At 40.6% G+C, this 18,333-nt stretch overlaps 1 protein-coding gene across 4 annotated transcripts in view; it reads left to right on the top strand.

The window, feature by feature from the left end:
• Positions 1–18,333, top strand: part of MYRIP (myosin VIIA and Rab interacting protein) — a 235,896-nt gene that overhangs the window by 183,587 nt on the left and 33,976 nt on the right. For all 4 annotated transcript variants that reach the window (XM_075083484.1, XM_075083483.1, XM_075083487.1 and 1 more), the window contains 5 exons: positions 1,131–1,211; positions 1,828–1,925; positions 2,255–2,335; positions 3,915–4,064; positions 16,022–16,199. In XM_075083484.1, coding sequence (XP_074939585.1) covers positions 1,131–1,211; positions 1,828–1,925; positions 2,255–2,335; positions 3,915–4,064; positions 16,022–16,199 — 588 coding nt within the window. The remainder of the gene's footprint in view (positions 1–1,130; positions 1,212–1,827; positions 1,926–2,254; positions 2,336–3,914; positions 4,065–16,021; positions 16,200–18,333) is intronic.

Raw genomic sequence — 18,333 nt, 5'->3', positions numbered from 1 at the left:
GAGAAGACACAATTCTCACTTAACTATGGTATCACAATGCATCACCCCATAAAAAGAGTAACTGGAGATATAAAATGAGTTAGAAGACGTGCCATTTGGTGTCAACTTTAGCAAACTACTGAAAACACAGCTAGCTGAATGTCTGACATTTCACTGGGTTTATTATACCAGATACTTTCCTAAAGTAATTCTTTTGAAATTTGTTCAAAGAGTGTAATTTTTTTCTATAGTCTTTACTTTGTCTGTTCCTGAAATTATATATGATGATAAGCGGACTGTAGTCCTGAGTGAAAATTTTAGATGTTTCTTGTGAATATTGGCATAAAAGCTTCTAGGGAGAAGCAACCTATGCATTAAATTCTGATCTATTATTCTTTTTGCTTTCTCTGGATCAAATTCATTTTTCTAGAGAAGATTCCTTAACAGTTGATAATAAATATGTATGAAGACAAGAAAACCCAAGTCAGTGAGGGCAGAAGTGGGACACCGGAATTAAAAACTGTGGGGATGGATCCTTCAGAACTGTACTATGATGGCCTTTACTTAAGCCGTAGTCTCACTGAATTTTGTCCTTGAATCGAAGTGTGAACAATGCAATGAGGAGTTGCAGTGGCATGTGCCCTCTCTGTGAGACCTTTCTAAGGAAGGCCTTTGAGTCTAAATGTCACTGCTAACTTTCTTCTACTTTCCATATGACTGTTAGGTAAACCTTTTGTTCCATTTGAAGATAAATGCTAGTATGCATGTCTGGGTTTTGGCTTATTTATACAGCATTGCCCTTTAAAATGCAGAATCTATTTCAACCCCAAATGTCATATTAAAGGCAAATTCCCTGTACTGAACTTCTACCATGTAAGTTTTATACCTAGTCGCTTCTTCCTCTCTCTCTTTTACTGCACAAATAGTTTTCTCCATCCAAAATGAATGAGAGGTTTTTCGTATAAAAGCAGTCATGTTTTGTACAAAAGCTGCTGCAGTCATGGTTTATACAAAAGGTAGGAGAAATTTTGTGGTTATCCCTCTTTGTGTGCAGTGCCACTGTACCTTGAGTGAATATTCTCATCTAATAATGCCTCTGCTGTTAATGGGTTCTTCCTGTACTAATGCACGGTACTGTCTTTTTTGAGCAGAAGGAGGTTTCTTTGAAGGAAGCTTTGAAAATGAAGGGAGCATTTGTGGCAGTGACTCTACATTCTACCGACAGACAGAAGGTATGCTGCTAAAAACTCGTTTGATTAAAACACAGTCCACTTTGAATTACTGGATAAAATAGCCTAGAGTGCTGGTAAGTCTTGTTCACAGATCCAACAATCTTTTAGCTGAAACATTTAGCAAGATACTAAAAATCCTTTCTGTACCATGCTGGGATATCTTGCTTCAGGATTACAGCTAATACGTGCTTATTCTAGTGTGATTTTTCTTTATGTTCAGTTTTTCTTTCTTCTCTCCCATTTCCTTTATAACGTTTATATTTTTTTTTTCCATTCTCTTTCTTATATTCTGTTGGTGTTTATAGGAAGTTTACAAATTTTCTTCCTATGATTTCCTCCTAACTCTTTTGCTGGATTCTAAAATAAGCAACATAAAAATACTGTGTTTTACAGTATTTAATATTTACATTTAAGAAGTAACATAGAGATTGAGACAAATTTCTCTGTCTTAATGTGTTTATTTTATGGTGCATAATTATGGATTGAGGAAATTAACTTTATCATGAACAACCTAAGTTTTTAATATATGTACAGATTATGAGTCTGAATTTTGGAGTTCACTATGCAAAATGTAGATTTATAAAGTACATGGTGGGTTTTCTTATTCTTTACCTAGGACACAGCATGATGGATACCCTTGCTGTGGCCTTACGTGTTGCAGAGGAAGCAGTGGAAGAAGCTATTTCTAAAGCAGAGACCTACAGTGACAGCCTGGTAACATTTTCAAAAAAAACATTGTATTAATTTAAGTCGAACAATAATGTTTCTTTTAATTTGGGTAGTGGTACAAAACCAAGTAGATACAAAAGCAAACACAGAGGTAGTGACTATCTCATGCTGTACCTAAAGAGTTGGGTATGGGTTTTATGAACTTGTATCAAAGATGCATGTTGCATTTCAGAAGGTGACATGCAATGTAAACACCTGTAATTTCTTCCCACAGTGCCAACAGGGCATATTATCCATTTCCTGATCTATGCAATTTCTGTGGAAAGGCTGTTTTTATATGATTTTAGCAACTACAGATATCCATTTTCATGCAGGACAAGCAGAACGAGGCTTGTTACTTGCAGGAACACAAGGAGGACCTCATAGAAGAGCTTGCCACAACCATTGTGCAGAAGGTATGACATGCTTTTTTTTCCCTAGCTTGTTTAATAGCCAAACACAATCCTTTAGTCCAATCAGCTTCGACTCTGCTAACAGCAAAAGGGAGGACACCAGTGTAGAAAGTAGAGTGAATGACAAGTTGGAACTTCAGCTATCACAGTATAGGCTTAATCAGCTACAGCTGAGAGAGAGATCAATTTACAAGTAAGCATAATCCAGTGCCTAAACTGATGGTCTACACCCTCAGACCTGAGAATTACCACTCCCTCAAGTCTGTGATATCCATGCTTGGAAGAGGTTGCCCCTGCTCGATGGAATTTTACATTTGTGCTTAGCTTCCCAAAACTCACAAAGTTTTCCAGCTTGAGGAAATGTGGCTCTTGACCATACCAACACTACTGAGCCCTGCATCTGCAACATATAGAATCAAAACATTGATCACTAAAATAGAACCCTGTTAATGATGCTGTGAGAGAAACACTCAAAAAATCACAGAACCCTCTGTGTGTCTGATTTATGTGGCTTTTTCTGGAAAGCTAATTCTTCCTGCAAAGCTCACAGTTGGCACTGACGCAGCACAGAAATGGAGGGCTGGTGGGAACAAACACCCCTTGGGTTTGTCTGGACAGTCTGGAGCAAGGCAAGATAAGCATGAACAGAGTGCTGCTGAGCTCCCGTGATCAGTAAAGCAACCACTCTGCTAAGTTAGTCTCCTTCCATGTCAACTAAGCTAATTGCCACATGTGTGTATGGGGTATGGCATTGTAACAACGTATGGATCACACACCAGAGGAGGAACATGTTTATAAGGCTATCAAGAAAAGACAGAAGAGCAGCCGCTCAATGGAAAATAATCTGCCTTCTTTTTTAATAGGGATGTTAGAAGATTAATTCTGCTTATTGGATCTTTGATAGTCCATAGCCTATTGCAGCCAAGCTTGAATTGCTACCACTTTTGTCAAAAGCTGCCTAACAAGATCTTTTTATGCCATAGAATAATATTCTCTAGATATTTTAAATTGGAGTCAGAAAAGTTGTGGAAATTAAGTATAGCAAGATATAATCTGTCAGTGTAGGGAGACGGGTAGTCTATATGATCTTCTCTCTCTCTTAAGATGGTGTAGATTTTCAAAAACAAAAATAGTGCCTAGACACCTAAGACCTCTTTGTTTTCAGCAGAAATGTGTCCAGAAGTCACAGGAGCCTTTGAAATTCCCCTCATATATTGTATTTTATGTTTCTTTGCAAAAATTCTTGTCTGAGAAAATACTTGACACTTAGATGCTGCTAACATTTAAAGTGTTACTGTAGGAACAGGTTTCCATGTTTATTTAATTCACCTCTGATGTTCCTACATGCATTGATTATGATTTATTGTATCGATGCTTATGTGCTTGCAAGTGTTATGACTTCAGATGAGAAGAAATGCGTGCAAGTTGTCAGAATCATCCTTGCATGAACTGGAGCAAAAGCAAAGGGAAACTCAAATGTTCTTCATAGGCAGTTTGCCTTGAGACAGGGTTAATGTAGTTTTTCTCCGTATGGCTCAGACAGTATTTTCCAAGCACCTTTTTATTCTCCTCTCCCTTACAGATTATAAAGAAGCAGAAAAGCAAAACTGAGCCGGCTGAGGCTGACTTTGAATGGCCTCCTTCCAGGAGCAGTGGCCTGGCATCTGTTGCTGTCTCAGATCAGAGTATGCTGACTTTTCCAGGGAGCCGCAGGGGGTCCTACACATTATGGGTGAGTGACAACTATTGATGTTTTCTGCTGCACAAAACTGCAAGATTGAAATAACAGATAAATATATTTACTGCCTGGAACAGTACATAGAGACTTGCAGAGAGCAAGCATTAAACCTGTGTTTGGACAAACTGTCCCTCAGTTGCATGCTTTACTAACACATCATGGTCATAGAATTACATCACAGACACTGTGTTGTATTAGTGAGTGTGTTGGGGAGGACTAAGTTTGTGATATGAGCAATCTTCCTGCTCGATTTGAATGTTGACAGGACTCAATGCCTTAGTGTTTATTCCTTAAAACAGTTTTTATGCTCACTTAGCTCTTATTTGGATTTTTGCTGAATGTTATGTTTTCTTTTGTACAATGTTAGATTTCTGTAATGTTTTTTCTCCGTAGTCATCTCAAAGAAAATAGCCACCACCAGCAACAAAAAAAGTAAATCCAACCGTAGAGCACCATTTATGTCTTACACTAAAGAGTATTTCCTCCTCCTTCTACTTGTTTCTCAGCACAGTGCCTTAAGCTCCTGCTATAAAGCTTAAGAAAATCTGACAAGCTGCATTAGTAACATTTTAAGAAGAGCAGCAAGGGAAAAGAAGTGAAAATAAGCTCTAGGCTTGGATAGGCTGTGTCATAGTTGGAGGGTGAGGACAATGACAGATAAGTTCCAGTGCATTTTGATACAGCAGTTTAAGCTGCTGCTCCCGAATGTCCTGCTACTGTGCCAGTAACCACATCTCTCCCCCACTGGGCAAAGCCACCAGAACTGAACGTGTGCTGTGCCTTAGTTCCCACCTGAGTCTGCTAGCTTACACTGCAAGTGAAGATAGATTTATTCCACAGTGTAAGGCTGTGGGCCAGAATCGCTGAGATAACAGATTCACATTCTCGTCCCCCACCCATTTCAAATTGAAGGAGCAATGCCTTTAAGCTGCTGCTGTTGACCCAGCGATCATAAGGCAGGGTGAACGTGTTTAAGTACTTTGCTTTGTAGCTCTAAGGCAGCTTGATTGTGGAACATAAGAGCCAGGAGAGGGAGAGTTAATTTTGTGTTTGAGTCAACTAGTTTTCTTTCTGGAGTTTAAGGACAGGACCTAGGGGAACAGCTGTTCAAATCCTCATTTATTACAGCAGAAACCTGTTGTTGTTCTGCATTTGGAGAGTTAAGCTTGAACTCAATAAATTTTGAAATTCTGTTCTGAAGTAACAAGTTTAAGCCCCAGATTTTCACCAGAGGGAGCCTCATTGGTTTGAGAAATAGTAGACTTCATCGAAAATACTGGAGTAGCAGAAATGTCACGCTAAGGTGAGAACAGCAGCAACATACAGCTTCAGAACTTCTGCTGCCATCAGTCAGTACTAGAGATACAGATGTGTACAGTGCTTTGTAAGGACTTTCTACCTCTTTAAAGGGTCTTTCATCACATTTGTCACTATTTGGTCCAATTGTCTTCCCACAGCATGTTAAGGAACACAAATGAATTTGGCCATCTGGTATGGGATTCTCCTACCCCTCCCATAAATTCAGTTTCTGTCTTTTGCTTTGCTAGGGTTGTTTTATTGTTTTCTTTTGTCCTTTGAAGTGTGCATGTCTTTATTTTTGCTTTGCTTTGAATAGAGGAGAATTTTCTTAGTATAACCAGAGACCCTTGGAAAGGTAGCGTAGATCTAGTTGCTCCCGTAGCTAATATAGTTGCAGTTATGTTAGTCTATTAGGCTAACAGAAATAAAGTCACAGAAGCTCTAACAAAGGGTCTACTGGAAAGCGTGCTGAAAGGCAATTTGTGCAGAGCAAATGCAGAGCAAGCTTGTCTTCTGTGTGGAAGATAATATGTGCAGTTTCGCTAGCACAATAAAGCCAGTAACATTCAGTTACTTAAGGCAGTTGCATGCTATAACACTGGCCTTTAGAAACACATGTTTATTATTGCATTGCATTTTACTACCAAAGTCACTTGCTTACAGTGTGGGGGGAAGCTATAATAATCCCAGATATAATTGTGCGGTTACACCTGCCAAGCAATTTTTATTTTAATCGCAGCTATTTGTGTGTAGCTCATCCATAGCAGCCAGAAACTTCCAGTGGGCTCTGGAAGCCCTGCATTACCTCTCTGCTCAGGCCTCTTTGTAGTATGAAGTAAATGCTGTGTGCAGAGGGCTTGAGCTATGTAAGCTGGAGACAACACAGTGCTGAGACCAACAGCATGAGACCTGCTTATTGGAGAAAAATCTATTGACCTTCACATTAAGGAACACACACACACACACACATACATGGTATCTCCCTGAAATACATTATTGTTTAACTGCAGTACTATGGTGTGGTAGTAGCTACAGGTATTGCCTTTTCTTTCTTTTCCTCCTAGATTTCTCTGACATCCCTTGCCCATGCTAAAAATAGTGATACAAGGCTGAATATTTTATTTCCCCATCTCATAAAAAGAGATGGATGGCACCATCTGTTTCTCATTACCAATAAGCAAAGGCTGTACAGTGTTGGGATAGGAGGAGCTTAGAGCAATGGGCGGATGCTTTTCTGCTCTCTCAGTCCATTTCCCTCCCATACATCACTGCCAGTGAGAGCAAACGACCAGTTGGCGTATTATACCCATTTAAACACTGATGGAGTGCAGGTATCCTGGTGTGTTCTAAATGCTGTATTAGTGGTCTTTATTCTACAGCTAAAAGATTGCATAAACAGAAGCTCATCCATAATTTATAATATATAAAACAGCTAGGGATGTAGGGAAAAGGAGGATATCATTAAATACACATTATGATGCACCTCGGGGAAAACAGTAATTTACTGGTTAAGCTAATTATAAGGTCCACAGTGTACTGACAGTTGTTTGGGTTTTGGGGTTTGTTTTTTTTTTCCTTTGATATGTTTTAAAGAGAAGGTTCCACAAGCCTGAGGTCCAACAGTGCTTTGGAAATCCGTGGAGGTTTTGCAGGTGCTCCATATCTTTGTAGGTTTGTCCCAAACAAATATTTGAAGAAAATCTTTTTGAGGAGGAATCCTGTTCAGCAGCCACACAACACAGTGGGAGAGCTGCTTCACATAAGGGAGGCGTAGCACTGTAAGAAGTTGATGCCAGCTGACATCTGTTCTTACCTGTCAACAGTTCTGTATCAGAAACATCATATTTATATCTAATTAATAAATATGTCACGTCATAGGGAAGATGGAGCTTTTAGCTTTTATACATGAGCTGGAATCAGAAGGTTGCACGGAGTGTGTTGCTAGGACCTACTTCCAATGAGGCAGGTGTGCATTTATCCAGAAGCCCATCAGCTGGATCCTGATGGGTTATTTACTGTCTTGTATCCTTCCAGAAGCAGCCAACCACAACAGAATCTTCTCTGCACAGACTGGGAAAGAACAGTACACTTTGAGATAGAAAATAATGGGTCTTTTTAAATTCATATTTATTATAAGAAGTCCCAACTTTCTCTAAGTACTTTGCAGGTTACAAATCTTACTGTCATCTGCTGAGTTTGCAGGTGTAACGTTGTAGTCTCACTGCAAAAGTGATCTGGAGTTACCTGGCCATATGACACTTCATGCATTTCAGATCAAAACGGCCCTGTCCATAAAAATCTGATTGATTTCCCTCCTTCCTCTGCAGCAGAAGGATAGGATACAACTACTTTTGCAATTCTGACGCAGCAATTAGTACCACTTTTTAAGGTTTCAGGTGGCTAAATAATCAGCACAAGGCTAAACGTGACAGCATTGTCCACATAAAGTTGTTTGTATGGTTTGAATTTGTTTGAGATGTATCTCTAGCAGAAGATTACTGATTCTTGGTTTCATAGTACTATTCATGCACTTGGCAAACATCCAAGAAGACCGTTTTGGATGTTAGATATGTGATCAAGCCCATACAGGGCTAAATTCAGCTGAATTACACTTACTGCCAGCAAGCCAGGATAGGTTTTAAGGCATGAAGGGAAATAGGGGAGAAAACAGAGAAGGATGGTCATTCTATAATGTTATTTTCCAAAGAATGTAGGTCATATGCTCTTTCAGCTTTTGTTTCAAAGATGCTATCTAAATAAATACACTGCTGGGTATCACAAAGCTTTAAGGTCTAAGTTAAAACCTGTGGTGCTCAGAGATAGGCTGCCTGACAAATCTTACTTTATTTTTAGCGAAATCAGGGTGTATATTGTCACAGCAAGAAGCAAATAAACACAGAACACTTAAGGCTTCCTCTGTCAAGTGGGTGTTTGAGTAGGAGATGCAGTGATTCACTCTGATGGGTGAGTGCACGGCTGAGCACAACGTTGTAGATGAGGGTCAGAATGGGACGTGAAATGTTGCATGGGGCACTGAGCAATATAGAAATTAATGAAAACAGTAATCATGTTCAGTAAAGAGTATTCTCTTGAAAAAAAAAGTGAGTTTATATGTGAGGCTGCAATTAGACTTGAGATAAAAATGCCCGTTCACCTCCTTCCCCTACCCCTTCAGACACATGCACTCTCCCAGAGGGGGTACAGTAGTAGCAACATAGAATCATGTTGCCCTACACCAGAACAGGGATCTGGCCTTTGTAGTGGCTCAGCTGCCTCGTCTGTAAATAATATAGTAACACTGCCAACACAGGATACTAGCTGAGCTCTCAGTATCTTCAAATGGAAGGTGTTACACAACTGGGAAGCATCTCCCCTCTTTGGTTTTTGTTATTTTTTCAAAGAGATGTAATAGAATATTTGGAGTTCATGAGGAGGAAAAAATAACAGGCCATGAGGGAACACGTGAGAAATAGTAACAGCTAAATGAGCAAGGGTACGTGTAAAGCCACTTCTTGGATTACAGTTGCATTCGTCTATCTGCCCTCTATTCCGGTCAAAGCACGGAACGATTGATTTACCACAAACTTCTATAGACTTGTTCAAATAAATCCATTGCATTGTTTGAACTATGCTATCTTATGCTCCTAGCACTTTCCTAAATTGTTAGCCCCATAAGTACAAGAAAAGGATGTTTATACTCATCTTCTGGAACCAATATTTAAATATCACTTATTACTAGCTTACAAATTCCTTGCAAATCCCTTGCATCCAAAGCAATAGCATTTTTACATGTGGGCCTGCATATTATTTAGGGGTGGGAGGAAAAGTCCCTCAAATGCTATGGATTATATTTCTGTGTGGTGATGTGTACTTGCATGCTCAGCAGCAAGGGGTTTGCTGGGGACTAACCTCCTGCCTGTCTCCCTTGCAACCCATCTCCAGATTCTCAGGGTCAGCTAATCCAAACCAAACCAAAATAAATGCACGCCCAAATGTGGGTCTACATGTTATTACACTGCTGTGCGATTCATACTGCTGACAGACCCATTCGTGATTAACTGAGTGTTATCTTTGTACTACTTTTAAAGGAACAGTGCTTTTAAGGGGCATTTTAAGGCTGGTAGAAGGATGGCAAACCCACCTAAAGTGCAGCTGGTCTACGTCTGTGTCACAGGTGAACAAGCAGCCAACTTGGGCAGACACTGGAAGCTCTCAGACTGTTGCAGGAGAGGGAGTAGTCATCCTTCTTTTCTCCCAGTCTGTTTTTCAAGGGTTTGCCCTGTTGGCTGGGATATCCTAACCAGGGGTGAGGTCAGGGCATGAAGAGGGGAGTTTTCTTTCAATTGAGTGTGAAAATCTCCCATTCATCTGCCTGTTCTTGCCCTTTTTCAGAAGTCATAGGGTTGTTAACAGATACTTTGCCACATACAAGATTAACTGAGGAACAGATGCTTCAAACCCTTGGTATTTAACTCCCACTGCTAAATGTCTGGACTGCATACATTTGAGCAGAGAGAAAATAACTTCCAGGGATAAATAAGCTGTGGCAGAATGGCACTGTACGCAAGCTCGTACTGTCTCCTTGCCGGTGTGGGAGTTCACTTACCAAAGGATGCATTTGCTGTTAATGCTTAGGGTTTGCTACTGTATTTGCTCAGGTGGGTGGGACCTGCTGGTTCTGTCTGTGCATTAATTGTATTCATAGAGCACAGATGAGAAGGCCAGGGTTTTTGCTGCATCGCTGGCAGGCATAGCCGTAGAATTTGCGGGTGAGGAGGGGGGTACGGTTAAGGTTGCGTCTAAGTCATTTGTGTTTGTGCTGTCAGTTCTAGGCTGCTTCCCTGAATAAACAAGGTAATCTTCAAAACTCAGAATAACAGCTGCCCCACAGGTCAGATCCTGCACAGCACAGGACTCTGCTGCCCAGATCCAGAGGTGCCCTCCCTGCCCTCAGCCCCGGTGTTGAGGTCCCAGTGCCTGCAAGGGCTCCTGCCATGGTGACACTGCAGCAGCTTTACCCTTGTGGCACCTGGGGTTCTCAGTCCCTCCTGAAACCAGGAGAGTTCTTGATCTACTCTACATAAATTCAGAATAAATTACAGTTTTAATAGTTAAACAAGACCGAAAAATAGGGTGAAATAGGAGGTAATTGAGGAGAAAAACATGCGTGATCCAGAATATCCTTTGTAGAGTTCAGTCAGTTGCTTTTGGGATCTATTTTGAATTACCACTTTGGCTTCTCTTTAGAAGAAAGAGGAATTACCCATACTCTTTCATCTTTTGAGGAAGAATGTAGAGCAAATTATGTATATTGTCTCTCTAAACAGTATGTGTACATTTAGGAGAGTTATGCAATGTAAAGAATCCATAGTTTATCAATATTCACAAGAGTGTTTTATGAAGAGTTTTTTATAAAGAGCTTTTTTTTATTTGTTCTGTTTTTATTTATTCAGTGTTCAGAAGCATGGACTGGCAAAATTGTTATAGACAGAAGATGGAATATTTGTATTTATTAAGTAATAGGAGATATTGTACGTGCTTACTTTTTATTCACTCCTTCCTTCTTTAATCTTCAGAAACCACATTGGTTGTGGTTGGTTTTTTTTGAAGGCTAGCAATGAAACAGGACCGTACATGCAAAAATTATTCCTGTTAGTGCTAGCCCAGTACAAGATGAAAGCTGAGTTCTCTCCATCCAGACATTGTCACTATGCAGCAGAAATCACCTGAAAAGGGGTTAAAAAAAAAGAGAATAATAATGTGTCTGGATTTTATTTTTTGAAACAAACATCTCACAGCAGATGCCAGTAGGCAGGATTTGGTGGGGAACTCATCTAACTAAAGTGTTTGGAAATGCCTGTCAATACTGTAACTATGTTTTGCAAGCTGTGCTGTTCCGCACAGCAATCCTGTATGCGGCACATGCCTCCGAGGAGTGTGTGCGGTGAACGTAGTAAATGGCCTGTTGGGTTGCAGTGCCATCTGCTGATGTACTAATTTATTGCAGAAACTAACAGTTCAGTACCTTAGTGTCTGACTGCAAACATACAGGGCAGCCTTGTAATTAATCACAGATAAATACACCTAAAATAGCACCTGGCTGGTTTGGTGGTTTTTTTTTTTTATTTGTGGGTTGTTTTTTTTTCTGCAGAACGAGAACTTCTGTTTAGAAAAGGTGCCAGTAGCTTTAGCTGGGAGGGAAGGGTCTTCTTGACCTGTCGTGTTGTTGTTAAATCGGGATCAAAGCTCCTACATTCCTGTCTCCTTTTGAAAATCATGTTCAGGCTGCATACTTTTTGGAAATACATTGGATTGCTGGTTCTGCCCTGAGATCTTGTTACCGTCCAAGTGTGTAGGCAATTGGTAAAGATTCAGGGCTGTGACTCCTCCATTTGGTCAGTAAATATCCCTTGTTCCAATGTGAACCTATCAGGGTAGGTTCCAAGAGCCTATTAGGATAGCTGGCCTTACCTCCAGGACTTCCCTGCATCCGTGCACTGGAGCACCAGCCCCCAGTTAGGCTTCTCAATCCTGTTCCCTTATGTTCAGTGTTTTGCTTCCTATGCAAATGTCTGCAAGGGAAAAATGTCCCCTGTGGATCTAAAGATGGGCAGTTATGTCTGTGATGAAGGGAGGCACAAATGCAGCACAGTAATGTGTACTTCTGCTGCCTGCCACAGGTAAGCGTGGCACTGAAGTCGGCAGCATGGGCAGGCGTGTACATAGGGTTGTAGCCCATGCTGTAGCTGTAGGGCTGTTGAATTAGTTGTGCCAGCCGAGTTGAAGTTGATGCAAACGCGCCAATCAAGGTTAGAGTTTTTGCTGTGTAACCTACACCAAATAACTAACTTTCTAGTTTAGTCTTAATTGCAAAAGCAACAAAAGGAGGTCTTGAGTCATTTGTTTTTCAGAGAGAGTCATCAGTCAGGCTGGTAATTGATTGGAGATATACTTGTGGACAAGCATTTGATTTTGTGCTCTGAAAAAATGGCCATGTTTTTGCCAGTGTAGACTGATTTGTTCTCATGCCAGGGTATGCTTCTGTCTTATTCTGACACCAGGCTTCGCTATTGACGCTCCTCGTTATCGGTGTTACCAGTGACTCGAACTGCTGTCAGGGATGAATATTTATACTTCTTTCCACCCAGACTTGTCTGAATAAAACACAATTCTACTATCTGTCCTTCCATCCCTATCCAAAGTTAGTTTAGGGAGCAATAAATAACCTAATCCTCTACCTTTATTTATTCTTCTTAACTGGAGCTTATTAGAACACTGACAGTTATTTATCATTTAAACCTCTCCAGATACAAGAACTACAGAGAACTACAAAAGCAGTAGTGAAGAGTGCTACTTCAACAGCCTCTTCCAGTAGCATCATTTCATCCTTTTTCAGGATCTGAATGCAGGGGTGCAGTCAAGCTATTTTAGCTTGGCATTACTTTTCTCTCCTTGAGCTTTCCAAGGCATTGAACCATCTTCCATGAGAAGAGGTGGTACTTCTAGCAGAGCAGTCTGAGGCAGATTTTATGAAAAATTCACATAAAGTGTAGGAAAACGATGACGATGGCCTTGAGCCAAGCTTTGGAGGCACCAAAAGCTCTTTCCCTTGCTGCATTTGGAGGGATTTTCCTGGGAATTAGCAGTAGTTCCTGCATAATACCAATTTCCCGCTTTCCACAGAAAGTTGGCAGAAACTGTGGATAGCTATTTCCCTCCGACCTAACCCAAAAGTTTCACACACAATTTAAAAGAATCAGCTTGGTTTAGGTAAAGCTGGTTTGGATAAGCTTATTTGAGATCTTAAGCCGCTATACCACATGGGACTGTGTCTACTTTATTTTCTGTGCTTCCTTATTTTTCAGTGCTTTTTGTCCATCATGCCCTTCATGCTCCTCTTCTCCTTTTCAAATCCTTCAAGCTGTTGTGTATCTTCTAGTCCTTCTGAAAGCTGTATCTGCGCTATAGTGTAGACGCACCTGAGCTAGCTTTAAATTGCACAGGCAGTGCTGGTAGCAGTGTTGCTGTGGCAGCGTGGGTCTGAGGGCAGGATTGCTGAGCTCCTTCAGCAGGTTTCACAGCCTGTGCCAAGTTCTGCGTTGCCAGGGCTAAGCTGCTGGACGGTCTCGAGTTAGTTGAGAGCTAAGTGCAGACACTGCTGTCGCTGTGATGCAGCCTTTACTGTGATGTTTATCAAACAGTGAGTAGGCAGGCGAGAAGCTGCCATTTAAACAAAACACCAGAAAAGTTGTCAAACCTACAGATTTTACGTAATAAGAAAGGACATGTTATTTCCCTTATGTGAGCCTCGGTTAGCATTAAACAGACTACTTTATTTTTTCCTTATTTTTTTTTCTCCTTCTTATGATTCAGTTCTTTAAGTAATAAGGGAAAATAGATATTAGTGATTAAGCTATAGGATATTGCTGCTTCTGGGTGCTTTGGCATCTCTTATCTCTCTGTGCTGCCATATACATGGAAAAAGAATGTGGCCTCAGGGATTATTCTTGGTACTGTGAAAACAGTGACAGCCACAGCTTGCTGCTTTCAGTATGTAACAACTTCAACACAAAGATGTCAGAGGATATGCCAGATGTGAGCTGGACCTAATTTATTGTAAGAATGGGAAGTTTGGTAGTTCTTGCTTTACAACGAAGTGAAGTGAGCCACAGCACAGTTAAAAATTGTCATAGTTCATGCTGCAAATTTGTGGCAGAATTGTTTATATTGTCCATACATCCTGGCAGGATAAAATCAAAGTTAATAAGCAAATTCCTATAGCAAAACAAGTTTTGTGCCTGTCTCTATTGTGTTAAATTATTAACCCTTTTACAGGGTTAAGGAGTTAAGTAGGGTTCAGATGATCTTGATCAGTTGAATATAGCTGGTTTGTGAAAGTGACTCATCTCAAAGTTTCCCTATAATCAAATTATACAGGACTATGAGATTGTTTTTAGTAATTTGTGTCACTGAATTTGAAAGGAAACGCTCCAGTGCATCACGTTAGGACCTGTGTCTTTGCATGGACAGGACTAACCAACTTATGTGGTCATTGCAGTTACAGAAAATATTTTATTCTAGGGCAATAATTCTGGCTTTTTCTCCAGAGTTCAGAAGCCAAACTAAACCTTGGTCCTTGGTTGTGTTTCTTTTTACTGAATCTGTTATGAAATCATACTGCTGAGCCAAGGATACAGGAAGATTTGCAGTTAATTAAATCTTCTCGCATGGTACATGGGTCCCACACAGGATTACAGATGAGAGGAGGTGCAGCCAGAAAAGTGGTGTAAGTGTTGCTTTCAAGCCAGCAGGACTCCCAGCAATGTTTATGCTGACCTGGGAATTGAAGGGACTTGAAAATAGCTGAAAGTCAGGTTATCCTTTTCCTCATCTGCACCAGTACAAAGCAGAGCTCTGATGCAGGCAAAGACTGGCCCTATTGAGATAAACATTTTTAGTTAATTATTTGTAATTTGAGCACCAGTTAAAATGTACAAAGTTTTGAGAGTGCTAACTTGGCTTGTGTAAAGAAGCTGAGCCACTTGAAAGCCTACTTCTTAATGAAACCCTGGCGTATACATGCAGTCTTTTACCGACTCTGTTGTGAAGGCCAAGGCAGAGGGTTTGAGTGGTAAGAAGTTATGGGGAAAGAAACTAATTGTCATTTGAAAAAGTGATCTCTTGCCGTTCAAGCTGCCCGAGTACATATTGTCATCAAAAGCAAAGTTATTAATAAAAAAAAGTGCTGCAGCAAACTAGGGTCAGCCAGATGTTAAAAATTTACTCGAGCCGCTGTAGTCTTGTTTATAGAGTTACATACATGATTTGATATGTAAAAGTGAGTTCTCCTGAAATCAGCAGGACACTGCCAGCTTTCACCATTATTTTTTTAAAAGCTGGCCAAATTTAAATGAGACTCCTGTAACTGGCCCCAGTGCCTAAGTCAAAACTAAAATGTCTGATGTATTTATGTAGATCCAAAGGAAGGCACCTTCCCCTCAGTAGTAGTTAGGGCTAATTAACAATCACAACAGTATTGTACCTCATTTTGACTTGAAAAGTGACCCTCCTAGGAACAAGTAGATGTGCAGTTGTAGGCCCTGTTGACTTCATTAGCAAGACTGCATAAAACTGCCCAGCATATTGTGTGATACAAATGTCCGAGCAAACAAAAGAATTCTGCATTAAAATCAGTTGTTTTGCACATCTATTTCTGGGGAACCGGCTGTTTGTTTTCCTTTTTTAAAATTTTAAACTTCTGCAAATTATTACAGCAGATGGCCTGTTGAGCCAACAATAGATCATCATGTCTCACCACAACGGGATCTCTTTCTGGCTAGCTTGAGCTGAAGCAGTTAGATACCTGTCCTCACCAAGCACATTCCTAACAACTTCTCACCTTAATTATTTCTTTCCATCTGGTCCGTGGTAGTATAAACAATGTCCTGCCTCCTCGCAGAGCATCAGAAAGGCACATAAATAAGCAATCTAGTGCTGAAATAATTCTTTTGAACACATTAAATTCCATTTCTGGAAGCAAGCAGATTCCACGCTTCTATGGGTAACTGAATACTCATACTGATTACAGTAAACATTTTGATAATTAAGTATTTCTATTTTTTAATTATGCTCTTTGATTTTTATTCCCACAGAGGTCTCAGTCTGCATTCTCTCTGGCTAGTGAAGATATGCCCAGTAAAGGACTAGACCCTGCATCATCTGTGACTGAGGCTCTTTGGAGGCAGCAGAAAGGACAATTCAGGAACCACAAGGAACGCAAGCTCTCTGCATTACCCAGCTGGAAAAGTGTGGACAGGCTAAATGAAACAAGTAAATATTTCTAGTACGAATATGATTCTTTTTTTGGTTCTCACTCATGTGTGGAATAAATGTGACTTAAAGCAAGGACCTTCTCCAGGAAATTTCTGCTGATCTCTGCTTGCAGGGGGTCATGTGTAAAAATGTCTATTTAGTGATGCTGCGTGTCGTGATTTCACTGGGCTGTGTCATTGCTTATCTTACCTTCCCTCCCCCCCCCTCCCCCCCCAAGAAAAGAGTCAAAATTTGGGCCTTTGGGGAGTTGATATTGAACTGTTAGGAAACATTAGGCATCTAATTTGGAGACATTTCAGAGCTTCTAAGACATAAGGGCCCAAGGGCCGTCCTTTGTCACCTGGTTATCTGTCCTCTAGTTCAAGGAGTTTGCAGCTGCCCATAGTTTCCTTCTGGTGCACAAGTTAACTGTTCATGAGGTTACATGGTGAAATAAACAGTGAAACAATTCACATTTAGGATTCACCCTTGCACCTTTATTTTCAACTCCAAAGAATTCACCAGTGCAGTGTTCTGTGCAGCCTGACTAACTGCTGCTTCCATACAAGTTTGAGGAAGCTGTTTGAGTAGGAATTTCACAGACCAGCAAGTTTCCCTAGATCTGTGTCTTCTCTCTTTCCATGGATTAGGTATGGATGTGAGTATGGATGGTGAGTAGCAACCTAAGTCAGCCCCATTCCTGAATCGGCACCCTGGGATTGAATGCAATTCCCTGCTTACTTCAGGATGACATAAGTACAGGTTGTCTTGAAGAAGGTGGTTTCTGCTCTTGAGGGGGTCGCATTTCCACTGCCTCTCTTGGTCTTTGAGGGTACAAGAGTGTAGCACCAGGCAACTGCTGCACGGAAGAGATGGTTAGTTTTCATCCCCACAGCTGCGCAAGGGGAAGGGCTGAACTGCTCACTGCAGCAGCAGCCCCTGGCTCTAGGTGACAGGAAACAGCAAAGCTAACATATCTGCTGCTGTTGTCCTCCCATGACAGAGTCTGCTTGTTCCTGCATCTTCTCTTGTAACGGCTGTAGAGCCCATCTGACCCCTGTAGCAGATTGGTCTGTGAAGCTAAACAAGCAGAAAACTTCTCTTTTGTAGGGTGAGTTTACTGGTGCCATAACTCCCACAGCTGGCTCACTAGGCACTGGCAAGCAGAAGCAGCGGAAATACGTGTTTGGGTGTGGGGGGACCAGGGATGGGGGCTGCCCATCAATTCAATTCGTTTATCTGTAATGCCAGTTGATGACCTGGGATACTGAAAATTAGACAGTATCAATACCCCTCCTCCCCCCAAAAAGAAAGTGGTAGTTAAGTAGTACTAAAATCTGACTTAAATAAGTATGCATTACTTTCAACTGCTCATTCAACCCCCTTTCGGAAGTGTTGTTTACCTGGGCATTTTAGTGGAATGTCTATTTTCAGGAAGGCAGTTAATTGTGTGCTTAAATTTAAGATCCCACTTCAATCCCATTGAATTCAACTGTTGAGCAATTTAGTACTTAACAATTGCTTAACCGTAGCAGAGCAAGGAATTGACCCAGTTTCCTTTTAGGTGCTCTACTCAGAAGGTTTGTTCTGCTTCTTTCATCTAAGAACCACATTTGCGATGAAATTAGGTTGCCTATTGAGCTTACAGTAAATACCTGATTGTGCTCATTTGTCTAAATAGGTTCTCACCTATGCAGTAGTAAGCAGCTCTGTATTAGGATACAGAAAACAAAAGAAATCTCAACCAAGAGTCTGGAGTGGTAAAATCAGTGGGCTTTTTAGTCATGTAGCCCAAAAGCAGTTCACAATTCATTTTGATTACAGTTTACACTAGTTTAAATGATGATTCAAGAGACCAATCACCAACTAGTGCTTTTTCCCCTTTACCAATAGTTTCACAATGAGACTTCTCAAGTCTGTTTTCATTTTCACATGAATAAATTATAGTGTATACCAAAAGAATTGTGTGTAAAATCCATTCTTTCAGGTAAGGTGCTTTGTTTTGGAAAATCAGGAAGGCAGCAGCTGACATTACTTGAAGTTGGGATAAAATTGAGCCAGCTTTCTGAATATAAAGTTTTCAGTGGCTTTCCTTTCCACTCTGCTTAGCCTCTAAGATATAATCAGTTACTATCCTGTCCTTTACTTCAGT

This window comes from Phalacrocorax aristotelis, chromosome 2 (genome assembly GCF_949628215.1).
Source record: "Phalacrocorax aristotelis chromosome 2, bGulAri2.1, whole genome shotgun sequence".
In the NCBI taxonomy this organism is placed as follows: Eukaryota; Metazoa; Chordata; class Aves; order Suliformes; family Phalacrocoracidae; genus Phalacrocorax; species Phalacrocorax aristotelis.
The sequence above is the reverse complement of the archived record's forward strand: the minus strand, read 5'-3'. Positions and strand labels throughout refer to the sequence as shown.